The sequence below is a fragment of the Saimiri boliviensis genome, chromosome 2 (assembly GCF_048565385.1).
Source record: "Saimiri boliviensis isolate mSaiBol1 chromosome 2, mSaiBol1.pri, whole genome shotgun sequence".
In the NCBI taxonomy this organism is placed as follows: Eukaryota; Metazoa; Chordata; class Mammalia; order Primates; family Cebidae; genus Saimiri; species Saimiri boliviensis.
The window spans coordinates 41,901,859-41,916,001 of NC_133450.1; the positions used below are offsets into that span (position 1 = coordinate 41,901,859).

General features: G+C 42.7%; 1 protein-coding gene across 1 annotated transcript in view; it reads right to left on the reverse strand.

The window, feature by feature from the left end:
• SYT16 (synaptotagmin 16) overlaps positions 1–13,826 on the reverse strand; it is a 284,745-nt gene extending 270,919 nt beyond the window's left edge. Inside the window, exon 1 of the mRNA XM_074393152.1 lies at positions 13,726–13,826. Within this exon, the coding sequence (XP_074249253.1) occupies positions 13,726–13,738 (13 nt within the window). The 5' untranslated portion in view covers positions 13,739–13,826. The remainder of the gene's footprint in view (positions 1–13,725) is intronic.
• Between the last annotated feature and the right edge of the window lie 317 nt (positions 13,827–14,143).

The following is a 14,143-nucleotide window of genomic DNA, read 5'->3' on the forward strand; positions in this document are numbered from 1 at the left end:
GAGTCCCAGCTGACTAATACACCGAGTCTACAGGGACCTCTGTTTAATCTCTGGAGAAATAAAAGCAGAGAGGCTGTGGATTTGGAAACCAGGCATGCCTCATAGCAAGAATGAGGTTCTGTACCAAAAATGGAGTATTCAGGAAGAGTCCGTGGTAATAAAAGGGAAGGCTGCCAGGACTCTTCACCTCCTGAATTCACAAAATATTGACAACTAGGCTTATGCCCAGAAGCATTTTCAGGGAGAGAGACAGAGACAGGAAATTGGAATCTTCATCAGTAAAGAAAATTACTGCCTCCTCACCCCAAAAAATACAGCAGGTTCTCAAATAATGTTGTTTTGTTATAACATTGATGAGAACAAAACACCCTGTTCCTGACCAGAGCCACTGTCTGCGTGGAGTTGGCTGTTCCGCCCATGTCTGCAGAGATTTTCTCTGGGTACCCCGGTTTCCTCCCACATCCCAAAAATGTGCACTTGGCCCCAGTGTGAGTGAGCATGGCTGCGAGTGTCCTGAGATGGGACAGCATCCTGTCCAGGGCTGCTTCCCACCTTGCACCTGAGCTGCCAGATCAGGCCCCAGCCACCCACAATCCTGAACTGGAATAAGTGAGTTGAAAAATAAATGGAGAAATAAAAACAAATTATTGTAAAACTTTATAAAGTTTATGATAATTGTACCAATGCACAAAAATAAATGATGACTATGAAAGCATTCAGCAAGCCCTTGTTTGCTTTTTGAACTGTGGGATGCCAGGAAGTGCTCCTGGTAATTTTCACTTTGCAAAACTTAATTCGTTGACTTAGCCCACCACACTATAGACCACTATTACTCACTGATTCACCAAAAATTAGATAATTATCTTACTTGTTTTTATTAATCTTTCTTAAATGTACATATAACTCACATTTATTTCAGTGTTTAATATTAAAGGGTTTGGGGTCTTTATTTAGTGGTTTTTGACAAAAATACACCATAGAAACTTAGTTCGCTTTTGTTGTTGTTGTTGTTGTTGTTGTTGTTGTTGTTAAGATAGGGTCTTGCTCTGTCGCCCAGGCTGGAATCAGTGGCATGATCTCAGCTCACTGCAGCCTCCACATCCCTGGGCTCAATCCATCCTCCTACCTCAGCCTCCCAAGTAGCTGGGACTACAAGCACATATCACCATGCCTGGCTGATTTTTGCATTCTTTTTATAGAGACAGGGTCTTACTATGTGGCCCAAACTAGTCTCAAACCCCTGGGTTCAAGCAATCTACCTGCCTCCGCCTCCCAAAGTACTGGGATTACAAGCATGAGCCCCAGTCAGGAACTTAACTCTTGTTTACATCAATTACTCTATGGAAAAATTGGTTTTGTCATATGTTGTTTTGCTTAAAGTCACAGTTTCCAAGAATCTATCAATGACATTAAGTGAGGACGTACTACATCTACAAATACCAGGAGCTGGGGGCCACAGTGAAATGGATTGCTGAATAATCGCCCTGAAGTGACACAGCAAGTGAAGCAGCCCACAACCCTCCCTTACAAGCTATTTTGGTGCCCCACTCTCAAATGTGAAAGAACCACCAAGGATCACACTTCATTTTTCAAGATGCTAATGGAATAACCTATGACAGAGTAAAAGGAGTTTTCCTATTTTTTTTTTTTTGTCTTAGGGCTCTTTTCTACTTTGAAATTTTAAGGACCCCGAAGCACTTTAGTTTTTGTTTTATTTACTGATGTTTACCATGTCCAAAATTAAAGATGAGAAATTTTTAAAACGGAAGAATATACAAGCACACATTTAATTAGCCACAGGATGATGAGGTCATAGCTCCTCATGCACCCTCTGAAAATTCTGGTGTACATTCAAGAAAATGAGAGTAAAAAAATACATTCTGATTATTATGAAAGCAGTTTTGACTTTGCAGACCCTCTAAAAGTCTTAGGGACCACCATTATCTTGAGTTCACACTTTGGAAAATGCTGGGGTAAAGGATGGGATACAGGAAAAAACGGCAGCCTCACAGTAGGTAAACAGGATGAATTTGGCAAACATTAAAATGCTTATTATAGATAAGCCATCACCACACACATTCAATAGAAAACAAAACTGAGAAATACCTGCAAAAGCAGTTCTTTCCTTCAAGGAGAGTGTAGTCAAAAAAGAAAAATATATAAGCAGTACGAATAAAATGAGTGACAGATTCTGAATGGGAGAGTTGACAAAGATTTCAAAGAGAAAACAGAACAGTGTGTGACTTGGGCCACAGTGGAGAAAAGAATGCTTTTTCATAAAGTGAGCTCAGACTCTTCTCCTTCTATTCATTTTATATAGACCAATTTTCTCAGATAAAATAAAAATGTTTGTCTCCAGGATCCATGTGAGTTCATAAAAAGTGGGATCGTCTTAAGTTGATTACAAATAGTGTTCAGAGTTTCAAAAAAGGGACATGGAATCAAATCAGTCTTTTCCATTAAGCAAACTCTTGAGAGTAGTTTTATATTTTAAACTCTAAGACAATCATCTTAAAGCAAGAATTCAACCAGCAGTCTATCATCGCACAAAATGGCATAATGAAGCAGTCAGTCACTCTCCAGTTTCTAGATTTCTATCACACTCTGTTTTTTGCTCGTTTGTTTTTTGAGACAGGATATCACTCTGTCACTTAGGCTGGAATGCAGTGGCTCAATCTCAGTTCACTGCAACCTCCACCTCCCAGGCTCAAGCAATTCTCCTGCCTCAGCCTACCGAGTAGCTGGGGTTACAAGTGTGTAACACCATGCCTGGCTGATTTTTTTTTTTTTTTTCATATTTTTAGTAGATACAGGGTTTTACCATGTTGGCCAGACTGATCTTGTACTCCTGGCTTCAATCGATCTGCCTACCTCAGCCTCCTAAAGTGCTGGGATTACAAGCATTAGTTACCACACCTGGCCTCTATCACGCTTTTTTAAGGTGCAAAGCAATAGTTTGAAGTGGATAAAATAATTAAGAGTATACAACATAAGCATATTAAAACTTTATACTGCATTCCAGCCTAGGCAACAGAGTAAGACCCTGTCTCTTAAAAACAAATTAACAATTAAAAAAAAAAAAAATAGGTCGGGTGTGGTGGCTCACACCGGTAATCCCAGCACTTTGGGAGTCCAAGGCAGGAGGATCATGAGATCAGGAGTTCGAGACCACCCTGGCCAACATAGCAAAATCCCATCTCTACTAAAAATGTATAAATTTAGCTGGGTGTAGTGGTGAGTGCCTGTAATTCCAGCTACTCAGGAGGCTAAGATAGGAGAACTGCTTGAACCGGGAGGCAGAGGTTGCAGTGATCTGAGATTGCGCCATGGCATTCCAGCCTGGGCGACAAGAGTGAAAAGCCATCTCAAAAAAAATAAATAGATAAAATAAAAAATAAATAAATAGAGCCTTAGAAGTAATATCCTATCCCCACATAATGCCTCACACATTGGCAAGGTATCCTAATAAAATCAATTTTTCTCCCATGAGAAAACAGTTGCTCTTTGGTATCATTCTTCCTCATTTTTCTCACTCTGTGACCTTTACCCACTTTCAACCCTAGTTTCAGAGTGTCAGCCTGACTTCCTATGTTTTTTAACTTTTCCAAAAGTGAGACGATATGTGTGTTTTAATTTTTATAAATCTGTAATGTTTTCATAAAATTAATTCACAAAGCATACTGCCTTCTGCTTCTTCAGAGCTCACCACAGCAGCCTCTTATTCAGACAGACTTTCCCAATAGCAGCTCAAACACCAAAAATTACCCTTCCAGCACCATTGTTTCAACAGTGCAACAGCTCTCAGGCTGGAAAGAAGGGAACAATTTCTTCTCAGACCAAGACAATTATTTCAGGCTTTCCCACCTGCAATGGTTAATAGTAGGTGTCAACTTGACGGGACTGAAGGATGCTTAGATAGCTGGTGAGTACTGTTTCTGGATGTGTCTGTGAAGGTGTTTCCAGAGAAGAATGACACAGTCAGTGGGCTAAGAGAGGAAGACCAACGCTCAGTGTGGATGGGCACCATCCAATTGGCTGGGGGCCCTGCTAGGACAAAGCAGAGTTGGGGGAAAAATAGGGGATTCACCCTCTGCTCTCTCTCTCCCTCCTGGAGCAGGACTTTTTCCTCCTGCCCTTGGACGTCAGACTCCAGGTTCCTCAGCTTTCAGATTACTGGACTTGTACCAGCAGGCTCCTGGAAGCTCTCAGGCTTTTGGCCTCACACTGGGTGTGGTACTGTTGGCTTCCCCAGTTCTGAGGCTTTCGGAATTGGACTGAGCCATGCTACCAGGCTCTCTGAGAGCCACGCCCCTGGCTTCTCTGGTTCTCTAGCTTGCTGATGACCCATGCTGGGACTTTACTTCATGATCATGTGAGCCAATTCCCCCAATAAATCCATTTTTATAGATACATCCTTTGTCCCTCTGGAGAATCCTGACTAATACACCATTCTAATGATATCTAAAGTTTTAAAGAGGAATTGTAATACTCCAGATAAAAATCAAATGGAAGAAGTAGATATGAAAGTTTCATGAGGAGTATAGCAACAGATTCTAAGACAACTTATGATTACCCCCATCTCCTAGTACTCACACCCTTGTTTAATCCCTTCCTTTTGAGTTAAAGAAGAACCTATGATTTGCTACTAGCCAAGAGAATACAGCAAAGGTATGTCATTTGCATGATTCTACTAAGATTTTAACACCATTTTACTAGGAGACTTTCTCCCTTGCTGGCTTTGATGAAGCAAGTAGCCATATTGGGAGGTTCACACAGAAGGAACTGAGGATGGCCTCTAGCTAACAGTCAGTAAGAAATTGAGGCCCTCAGTCCATCAGCCTCCAAGAGTCTGAATCTTGCCAATATCTGTGAGCTCAGTAGTGAATCTGCCCCACTCAAGCCTTCAGATGAGAACCCAGCCCTAGCTGACAACTTGAGTGCAACTGTGCTAACTCCCGACCTACAAAGCTGTGGAATGACAGATAAGTATCTTTTAAGCCACTAGCTTTGTGGCAATTTGTTATGCAGCAATAGATAACAAATATAGAGGAAGTGTAAGAAAAACAACACTGTAGAAAATATGACTATGATTCTAATTATCACCACTAAAATCTAACAATTGATTTTATGCTAATGGACCATTTAGAAAAGATATTGTAATGTGCTTCTAAAAAGTCTAAAAAATAGGGGTTAGGCAAGAGGGGTCATCCTTTACCTTCTTCCTCTGGAGAACCAGGGGAGGGCTGTTGAAGGCAGCTGAGCTGCTGAGGGCTCTGCAAACCTGACACTAATAGAGCTGGTGTGTCTCAGCCAAAATACCAAAGAAGAGTGAAACCAAAGGGAAAAGCAGATTGGCAGGTATGGGAAGTTAAGAGCAAGCACTGGGAAGCAAGAGAGAGAGACAGAGACAGAGAGAGAGAGAGACAGAGAGAGAGAGAGAGAGAGAGAGAGAGAGAGAGAGAATGCCAAATGGGCAGTGGGAGGATCCCAGAGCAGATGTCTGAGACAGAGAATGGCTACTCCCAGAAAGAAAGGCTGGATGGCTAAGGTCAGGGCCAGTGGAGACAAGGTCATTTATGTACAGGTATTACTAGAATATTAAGCCTTTTTAAACCTCAATAATGAGCAGCCAGAAAATTTTCAGGCTTATAAACATCATTGAAGGGGCTTTTATAAAACTTCAGAGCAGGAGGGCATTAACCTCTGACAAGTGAGGCAGGCAGATCACTTGGCATCAGGAGTTTATCGGCCTGGCCAACACAGTGAAACCCTGTCTCTACTAATTTTTGTATTTTTAATACAAAAATTAGCTGCATGTGGTGGCAGGCACCTGTAATTCCAGCTACTCAGGAGCCTGAGGCAGGAGAATCCCTTGGACCTGGGAGGCGGAGGTTGTAGTGAGCCAAGATTGTGCCACTGCACTCCAGCCTGAGTGATAAAGCAAGACTCTGTCTCAAAATAGATAAATAAATAAATAAATAAATAAATAAATAAATAAAATAAAATAAAATAAAATAAAATAAAATAAAACTCTGAAGAGGCGCCCTGCAGCAATATCCACCCAGTGCTTCAGCTATCCTCAGTCATTCCTGAAAGGGGTAGGCCACAGAGCCCAGAGAGACTGCCAAATGCACATCAGCAGAGAAATGCTCAGAACCCTCTAGGCTCTTAAATCAAAGAGGTAGCTGTTGCAGCCCCTTTCAGAGCCCAGCACTGAACTCTCCCAAGGTCTCTACAAGTTGTGTGTGTGCATGTTTCACAAATCCACACACTCATGGTACAAGTATGCTTGCACAAAACAATAAGCATTGGGGAAGAAAACATGATTACTACTTCTATCTAAAATCTGAGTTCTGCACCTTTGGGTGCTTGTCCTACATTCTCTTCCCTAGTCTCACATTTAATTTTATATTTCTCATGCACAAAAATAATGGAATCACTGACTGGGCACCCTGCTTCTGAGAGTCAGATTGTTCTCATAATATGAGGTACACCCTATGGGGAGGGACATGCCATGGGAAGGATTTTACAGCAGATAAAGGGACAGATGTTTATCAATGCATATGATGTGCCAGAAACTCTGTTCCATCTCTTTTACTCCTTGTGATTCCTCAGAGCGGAATAACCCAAAGCCTCTAGGAAGTTAAACAATTTACCTGTTACCCAGCCATTTAGTGTCAGGGCCAGAGTTCACAACCCAGGCACCTCTGGAACCATGCCTGTGCTCTCTTCCACCATACCATATTCAGTTCATCAATCTTTTGAAATTTCTATTGAGCTAAGCCAATTGAATGCCTCCCTGTAATTGCTACTAGATTATGTTTACGGTGCTCTTTTGAATTAAGTATATAAACCAGGGGCATTTTCATGCAGGGTGGGTAAAATCATTTTATGTCTCTTAACCTTTGCTCCATTGTGAGTAAAACTATAGAATGTGACTTATTATAGTCCTAAAGTTAGAAGCCAGAAGACTATATTCTCATAATAATAACAGGGTGATATCCATCCATAAATTTAAACTACCTAAAATCAAGTATGTATAATCCTTAATGGAAGGATGAAAACTGTGCATAAAACTTTTATTTGTAGTATGTGCCTCAGATGCATCTCTAATCTACTAGAAAACACTACCAGTGAGTTTGATTATCATCTTCATACACAGATAATTATTAAATGGCATAATAGGTATCTTATCCATTCATAATATTAATGATAGTATATAGTAGTTAATGACCAAATAATAGTAATAGTAGTTAATGACTAAATAATATCCTAGTGACCTAAAAGGACAAATGTCATCCAAATTTCCTATACTCAGGAGAAGAGAAAGTTTATTCCTCCCAAGAGATCTGTCCCATTTCTATTATAAAACATATAGACCAAGTTCTACATACATTTAGAAAGTCAGGTTGGTCAAGAAAAAGTTTCAATGGGTTTACCAATTCAAAGATGCCATGCTGAAATGAAAACACAGGAATTCTATTCAAACAAGTATGAAATTATTTATGCTGATTTCCTCTTAGACTGTTTTAATAGGAAAATATCAACTGGGTAAATCAGTTGAGAATATTGTCACCATAACACATCTTCATGTTTTTTTCTAGAATTTAACTCTTGCTCTAAAAACAGGAGGAGCAGTTTAGAAAACAAAACAAGAACACACAGACCTTTCCTTCTACACTGTTTATAATTACCCAGGCTTAGTCAGCTCTTCAAACTTAAAACAAGTACACAGCCCATATATGTCAAATCAGTACATTCCCCAGAACTCTGCTTTCTATAACATTAATAATCTCTAAATGCTGTCATCTCTTATTGCAGAATTACTATCAAAGTCTGACACCAGCACAGGAATTATGAGGAGGGAAGTATGCACAGAGAGGAGTGAAGCAACGTGATGTCTTGGATTTGCCTTCAAAATGCTTCTTCCAAAAAGCTGGGGGTAGGGGTGGAGATGGAGGCCACAGGACTGGTGAAATACTAACACTAGTTAAAGCTCTGTGACCTGAATACTGGGGTTCTCTATACTATTCTCTCTTCTTGTGTATATGACATTTTCCCTAATGAAAAGTTTTGTTAACATTGTCACTTCACAACAAAATCAGGAGTCCAACATTATTTATTTCAAAAAATAAACTCAATGGTATTAGACCGTAAAGCCTAGAATACAGAATATCTTGGTGCTTTCACTTATAAACTCCCTCTTCCCCAAATCTGCAGAAGAGCTACAAGAACAGCATAAGGAACTCCTAAATTCACCAAATGCTAACCTTCGGCCACATTTGCTTTCTCTGTCACGTGATACACATATAAATATAAATGCACACATACATGCACGTATCCTTGTTTCCTCAAGCATTTGAGGTGTAGGTGCAGATATCATGTCCCATTTCAACGACAATAAAAATACCAAATTTAAGAAATGTAACACTGATGCAATGCTACTATCCAATATACAAACCATATTCAGTCTCACCAATTATCACAATACTGTCCTCCCGCTGTCACATTTTTTCCTGATCTAGGATATAATCTACAATCATCCATTGCATTTAGTGGTTTCTTTAGTCTTTTTCAGTCTGAACAGAGCCTCAGCCGTCTTTCATGACGATGACGTCTTTCATGACATGATGTTTCCTCGTGATCAGAACCAGGTTATACATTTTAGACAAAATAGATGGCACTGTGTCTTTCTCAGTGCTTCATATCAGGAAGTACAGGATATCAGTTTGTCCTGTTATTGTTTGTTTGTTTGATTTATTTATTTAGAGACAGAGTTTTGGTCTTGTTGGCCAGGCTGGAGTGCAATGGCGTGTTCTTGGCTCACTGCAACCTCCGCCTCCCGAGTTCAAGTGATTCTCCTGCCTCAACCTCCCAAGTAGCTGGGATCTCAGGTGCCCAACACCACACCCAGCTAATTTTTTGTATTTTTAGTAGATACAAAGTTTCACCATGTTGGTCAGGCTGGTCTTGAACTCCTGACCTCAGGTGATCCACCCACCTCGGCCTCCCAAAGTGCTGAGATTACAGGCATGAGCCACTGCACCTGGCCCCACTATTGTTATTATTAACTTTGATTATTTGGTCAAGTTAGTATAGTCCAGGGTTTCCGCTCCATTTTCCATTTCCAAATTAATAACCTTTGGGGAAAATGCTCTTTTTTTTTTTTTTTTTTTTTTTTTTTTTTTTTTTTTTTTTTTAAGGTTAAGAGCAGTTCTTAACCAAGAAACAAAGAGGCGAGTTCTCTGCAGCAGAAAGGGGTCCTAGAGAAACAGGCTGCCCTGAGGGAAACAACAATGTAAATAATTCTGTTCCTCTTAAAATTTTCACAGAACGTTCAGCATCCATGGATGAATCTTACTTGAGTCAATTATTGCTATAATGGTTTCAAAATAGTAATCTTCTAAGTCTCTTAGTCTGTCTATATTTTTTAGTTGGCATCATTTGTAAACTTTTTAATAATGACTAGGTTTAGAAATAGTGTAACCCAAGATTTTCCATCCATTTTCAGCCAAAGTGAAGCAATTTTCTCTTACAGTCTAAGCATCTGAAACCTTGAACATTTCAAGTAACTGTTTAGCACTGATTTCTAACTTGGACTTGCTAAGGGCGTATATTTGATCCCCTACCCCCACCCATTCTTTTCCAGGACTGAGCACTGAGTGGAAATTGTTGATGGAGCAGACAGGATGGGGAGAAAGGAAATTGCAGGTTGCCAGCAAGGAGAAGGGAAGGAGTGGCTGCTGATGGACACTGACTGCAGGGCAGGAACATCAGCCTGTGATGGAACAGGCAAAAATGACACGAGATCAGCCAGGAAGCCAGGAGCACCCAAACGGGGGCAGATGTCTCCTTTTACAATACCAAATGCTCATCAATCACAGCCGCAAAGTCCCATCCATCCAAAAATTGCCCAAGATTTCCAGGGTATAATAGAGTTAGATGTTCCCAGCATTGCCTAAACATGCCTGGCTGTTCCTAAGAAATTATTCTTACAAATAGACACTAAAGTGACTTCAAAAATAAACACCTATAGAAGAAAGTACTAATAATGCAACAAATGCCATAAATGGAATTAAAAAAAGAAAAGTAGTACTTCACTGCTTTTGTGTTCTGGACACAAAATATTATCTGGAATGCTTGTCACTGAGGAAATCATGAAATAGTTCAATACCCAAGTACCACCACTTTACATAACTGGGATCTCAAAATTCCTCATGGTTTCATGATAACTTACTGAAAACCAAGTTGAAGCTCTCAAGTTCTCCTTTTCTCCTCTGGAATCTGCCCTCAAACGGCATGCTATCTAGACATAAGAAGATTTTTTATTGGCTATGTTCTTTTTTGTGAACATTATAAGTTTCCAGGCAAATATTTTAAAAATATCTCCATGTTTTATATATAATTTACATGCTACATTCATATAGAAGGTCTTTCTGGATTCTCTCCAGAAATGACTGGAATAGAACACTTGGATTTCGCCTGGTTTTAGAACCAATTTTTCCCTCAAGGGGAAGTTCTGTGGGGGAGAAAAACAGGGGTTGGGGGAAGCAGTCAGCTATACCCCTAAGGCAATATTGTGCCCAGATTTGATTTATCTTATCCAGGTCGTGTATTCACTGCACGGTAACAAGACAGGACTGCTAAAGAAGTGATCATCACTCTGTTCCTACCTGCCCCTCACCTGTCATTTCCTCACCTGCAGAAGTAAGGAGAAGGACAGAGGAACAGTAGTTTCTGTATCACTGGAACTTGTTAGAAACATAAATTCTCAAGATGCATCCAGACCTACTGAATCAGAAACCCTGGGAGTGAAGCCCAGCGATCTGTTTGAACAAGCTCTCCAGGTAACTCTGATGCATGTTAAACTCGAAGACCTCCTTTTTCACAGTGAGGCGCGGTGGCTCACACTTGTTATCCCAGCACTTTGGGAGACTGAGGCAGGTAGATCAAGAGGTCAGGAGATCAAGACCATCCTGGCTAACACAGTACAACCCTATCTCTACAAAAAAACACAAAAATTAGCCAGACATGGTGGCGCACACCTGCAGTCCCAGCTACTCGGGAGGCTGAGGCGGGAGAATCACTTGAACCCAGGAGGCAGAGGTGGCAGTGAGCTGAGATTGCGCCACTACACTCCAGCCTAGGCGACAGAGCAAGACTCTGTCTCAAAAAAAAAAGAAAGACAGAAAGAAAGACAGAAAGAAAGACAGAAAGAAAGAAAGAAAGAAAGAAAGAAAGAAAGAAAGAAAGAAAGAAAGAAAACCTCATTTTAAAAAATACTGATGTCAGGCTACTTTTTTAAAGCACTCTGAAGTAATTCTAATGTACAGCCAGGACCAAGGACCAGAGCTAACTAAAGAACTCTAAATCTGGAAGAAGCCCGGGGCTCTACAGCTTCAGAATCACATCCATGCTATCAGAAGGTTGTGGGACTTCAAGCTGCAGATGTGGTCAAGCTTTGTGAGAAATTTTTCAAGACACTGACTGAGAATACTTTCCTTCTCTCCCTTTTGACAGTAGAAGCACATAGTAAGCCTTCTCTCCCTTTTGATAGTAAGAACGCATAGTAAGCCTCTCACATTACTTTTGAATAAGAACAAAGACGAAATAATGATCCTCCACACTTTGAAAAGTTTTCAGATTTCTAGCTCTATCTCAGCTGAGAAAGAACATAAGATTGAGCCTAAAAAACTACTCAAGAGCTAAGATGGTCAAATATCATAATTTTTTCATAAACAAAATCAATGGACAAAAGTTTGATTCTTCAGTACAGTTGAATATACCATAGAAGGAAGGAGAAGAAACATTAATCTATATAAATTGGTATGGAAGCATCTCAGTTTATTTTTCTAGGATACTAAATGTATCATCTTAACCACAGCATAAGAAAATAAGTAAGAGAACTAGCCGGGCACAGTGGTTCACACCTGTAATCCCAGCACTTTGGAAGGCCGAGATAGATGGATCACCTGAAGTCAGGAGTTTCAGACCACCCTGGCCAACATGGTGAAACCCCACCTCTACTAAAAACATAAAAATTAGCTAGGCATGGTGGCATGTACCTGTAATCCCACCTACTTGGAAGGTTAAGCCAGGAGAATCACTTGAACCTGGGAGGCAGAGGTTGCAGTGAGCCAAGATCACATTATTGCACTCCAACCTGGGCAACAGAGCAAGACTTTGTCTCAAATAAATAAATAAACAAACAAATAGTGTCTCACGTGTGTGTGTGATGCACAATTGCTGGTAGACACTTTGAACCCCTTTGCCTTTGTTTTTCCTCGATACAGTAAGGCAAATCTTAGGATCTCCTTCTTTGTTGAGTCTTATTTTGTTAAGTAAAGCCTCAACCATAATTTTTTTTGCTAAACACACACACATATGTTACATATCAGATGATGGCAAAACAGCAGAGAGATAGCAACCAGCGTTTACTGAAGGTCACCTGTGTGCCCATCACTTATAAGAGCTATGAATGACAGCCCTGTCCTAATTTAGAGAAACTGAGGCCAGTGCCATGGTCCCACTGCTAGTGAATTCTAGAGAGATTAAATACAGATCTGTTTGACTACAAAAACTCCTCTCTGCACTATCCTAAAGCTGTGTTCTTGCCTGGGATAATCGTTTACAGGAAAAATAAATTATTGCAGAAATGTTAACATCTCATTTTCCCATCTCTCTTCCTCCTCACCGTGGAAAAAAAAAAAAAAAAAAAAAAAAAAAAAAAAAAAAAAACCCTTCCAAAGGGCCTCTGTAGCCAGCATACCACTCACCGTTTTGTTTTTTCCCCTGTGGCCCAGACTGGAGTCTAATGGCAGGGTCCTAGCTCACGGCAGCCTCGCACTCCTGGACTCAAGCAATCCTCCCGCTTCAGCCTCCCAAAGTGCTGGGATTACAGGCCTGAGCCACCACATCCAGCCCATTCACTCATCTAATGAAGTCCCTAACATGCGCCAAGCCTATGCTAGAGACTTTGGATGCTAGGTATAAGGCAGGTGTGACCCGGTTTTACTCAGAACTCCCTTTGAGGCTCCACTAATACGTATCTGGCTTCAGATGCAACTAACTTAACCAGTTTTCATAGACGGGATTCCAATTTCCAAAAGCACTGAGCCAGAAAAGCAGCGGTGCCAATATGCCAAAAGCAGGCCAACCCAGCGCCTTCCAACGCTTCCATTCAGAGTTTCAACCTGATGTCTCCAGGCACTCCTCCCATCGACTGACCATGGTAAGCAAATGCGGTCTCCAGCCGGCCCTGTGCTGCCCGCAGCGAACACAGCCCGTGGGCCACTGGGCAGCCAAGCGCTGCAAGCCACCCTGATCCCCGGAAGGCAGACGCACAAACCCGATTCAGGACTCGAGCTCACAGCGCCAAAAACGCGCGGTGCCTTCGTTTGCCTAGCTCCCTGAAGGCTGGCTCTGGGCCTGGGGGCAGTGCCCGCGAAGGGCTGCGATGGCAGGCCCCGCTGCTCCACAGCATCGAGGGTCCCCTCCGCCTCGGCGCCTGGCGCACGCCCTTCTGCCACATCCCTCGCGGGGCGGGCCGCCAGGGCCACCTGCCCTTCCAAGCCCTGCCAGGCAGCCAAAGGTGATAAGCCGTGGGGGACCCGGCCGCTGCTCCCGCGAGCCAGCACAAAGGCAGCGTCTGAAAGCCGAGAACTTCCCACCCTGGGCGCCGCGGCCTCCCCCGACCCCCCGGCCTCCGCGGCGGAGCGCACTCACTGTCAGTCGCCATGGTCCGACGAGGGGCTGCCGGGCGGCTGCCCAGGCTGGGGGAACCGGCGCCGAGCCTCGCCGGGCGCGAGCTCCTCGGCAGGCCGGGTGCGCTCGGGGGCCGCGCCGCGCACAGCCCCTCCCGCCGCGCGCCCCCGCCGCGCCGCCCCGCGCCCCGCAGCCTCCAGCCCCGCGGGTTCCGCCGGCGTCCCGAGAGCCCAGCCTCCCCGGCAGAGCGGCCGAGCTGCGGCGCCCGGCTGCTGGATCTCCCCCTCCTCGCCTCGCCGCGTTCGTCCCCCACCCCTCCTTTTCCTTCCCGCCCCTCCCCCAAAGACAATGCTCACAGCAACTTGGGAACACGCTCGCGGCCACGCCAGGGTCGCCTCTCCAAGCCACCTTTCCTACAACATTCCCGCTACATTCTTGT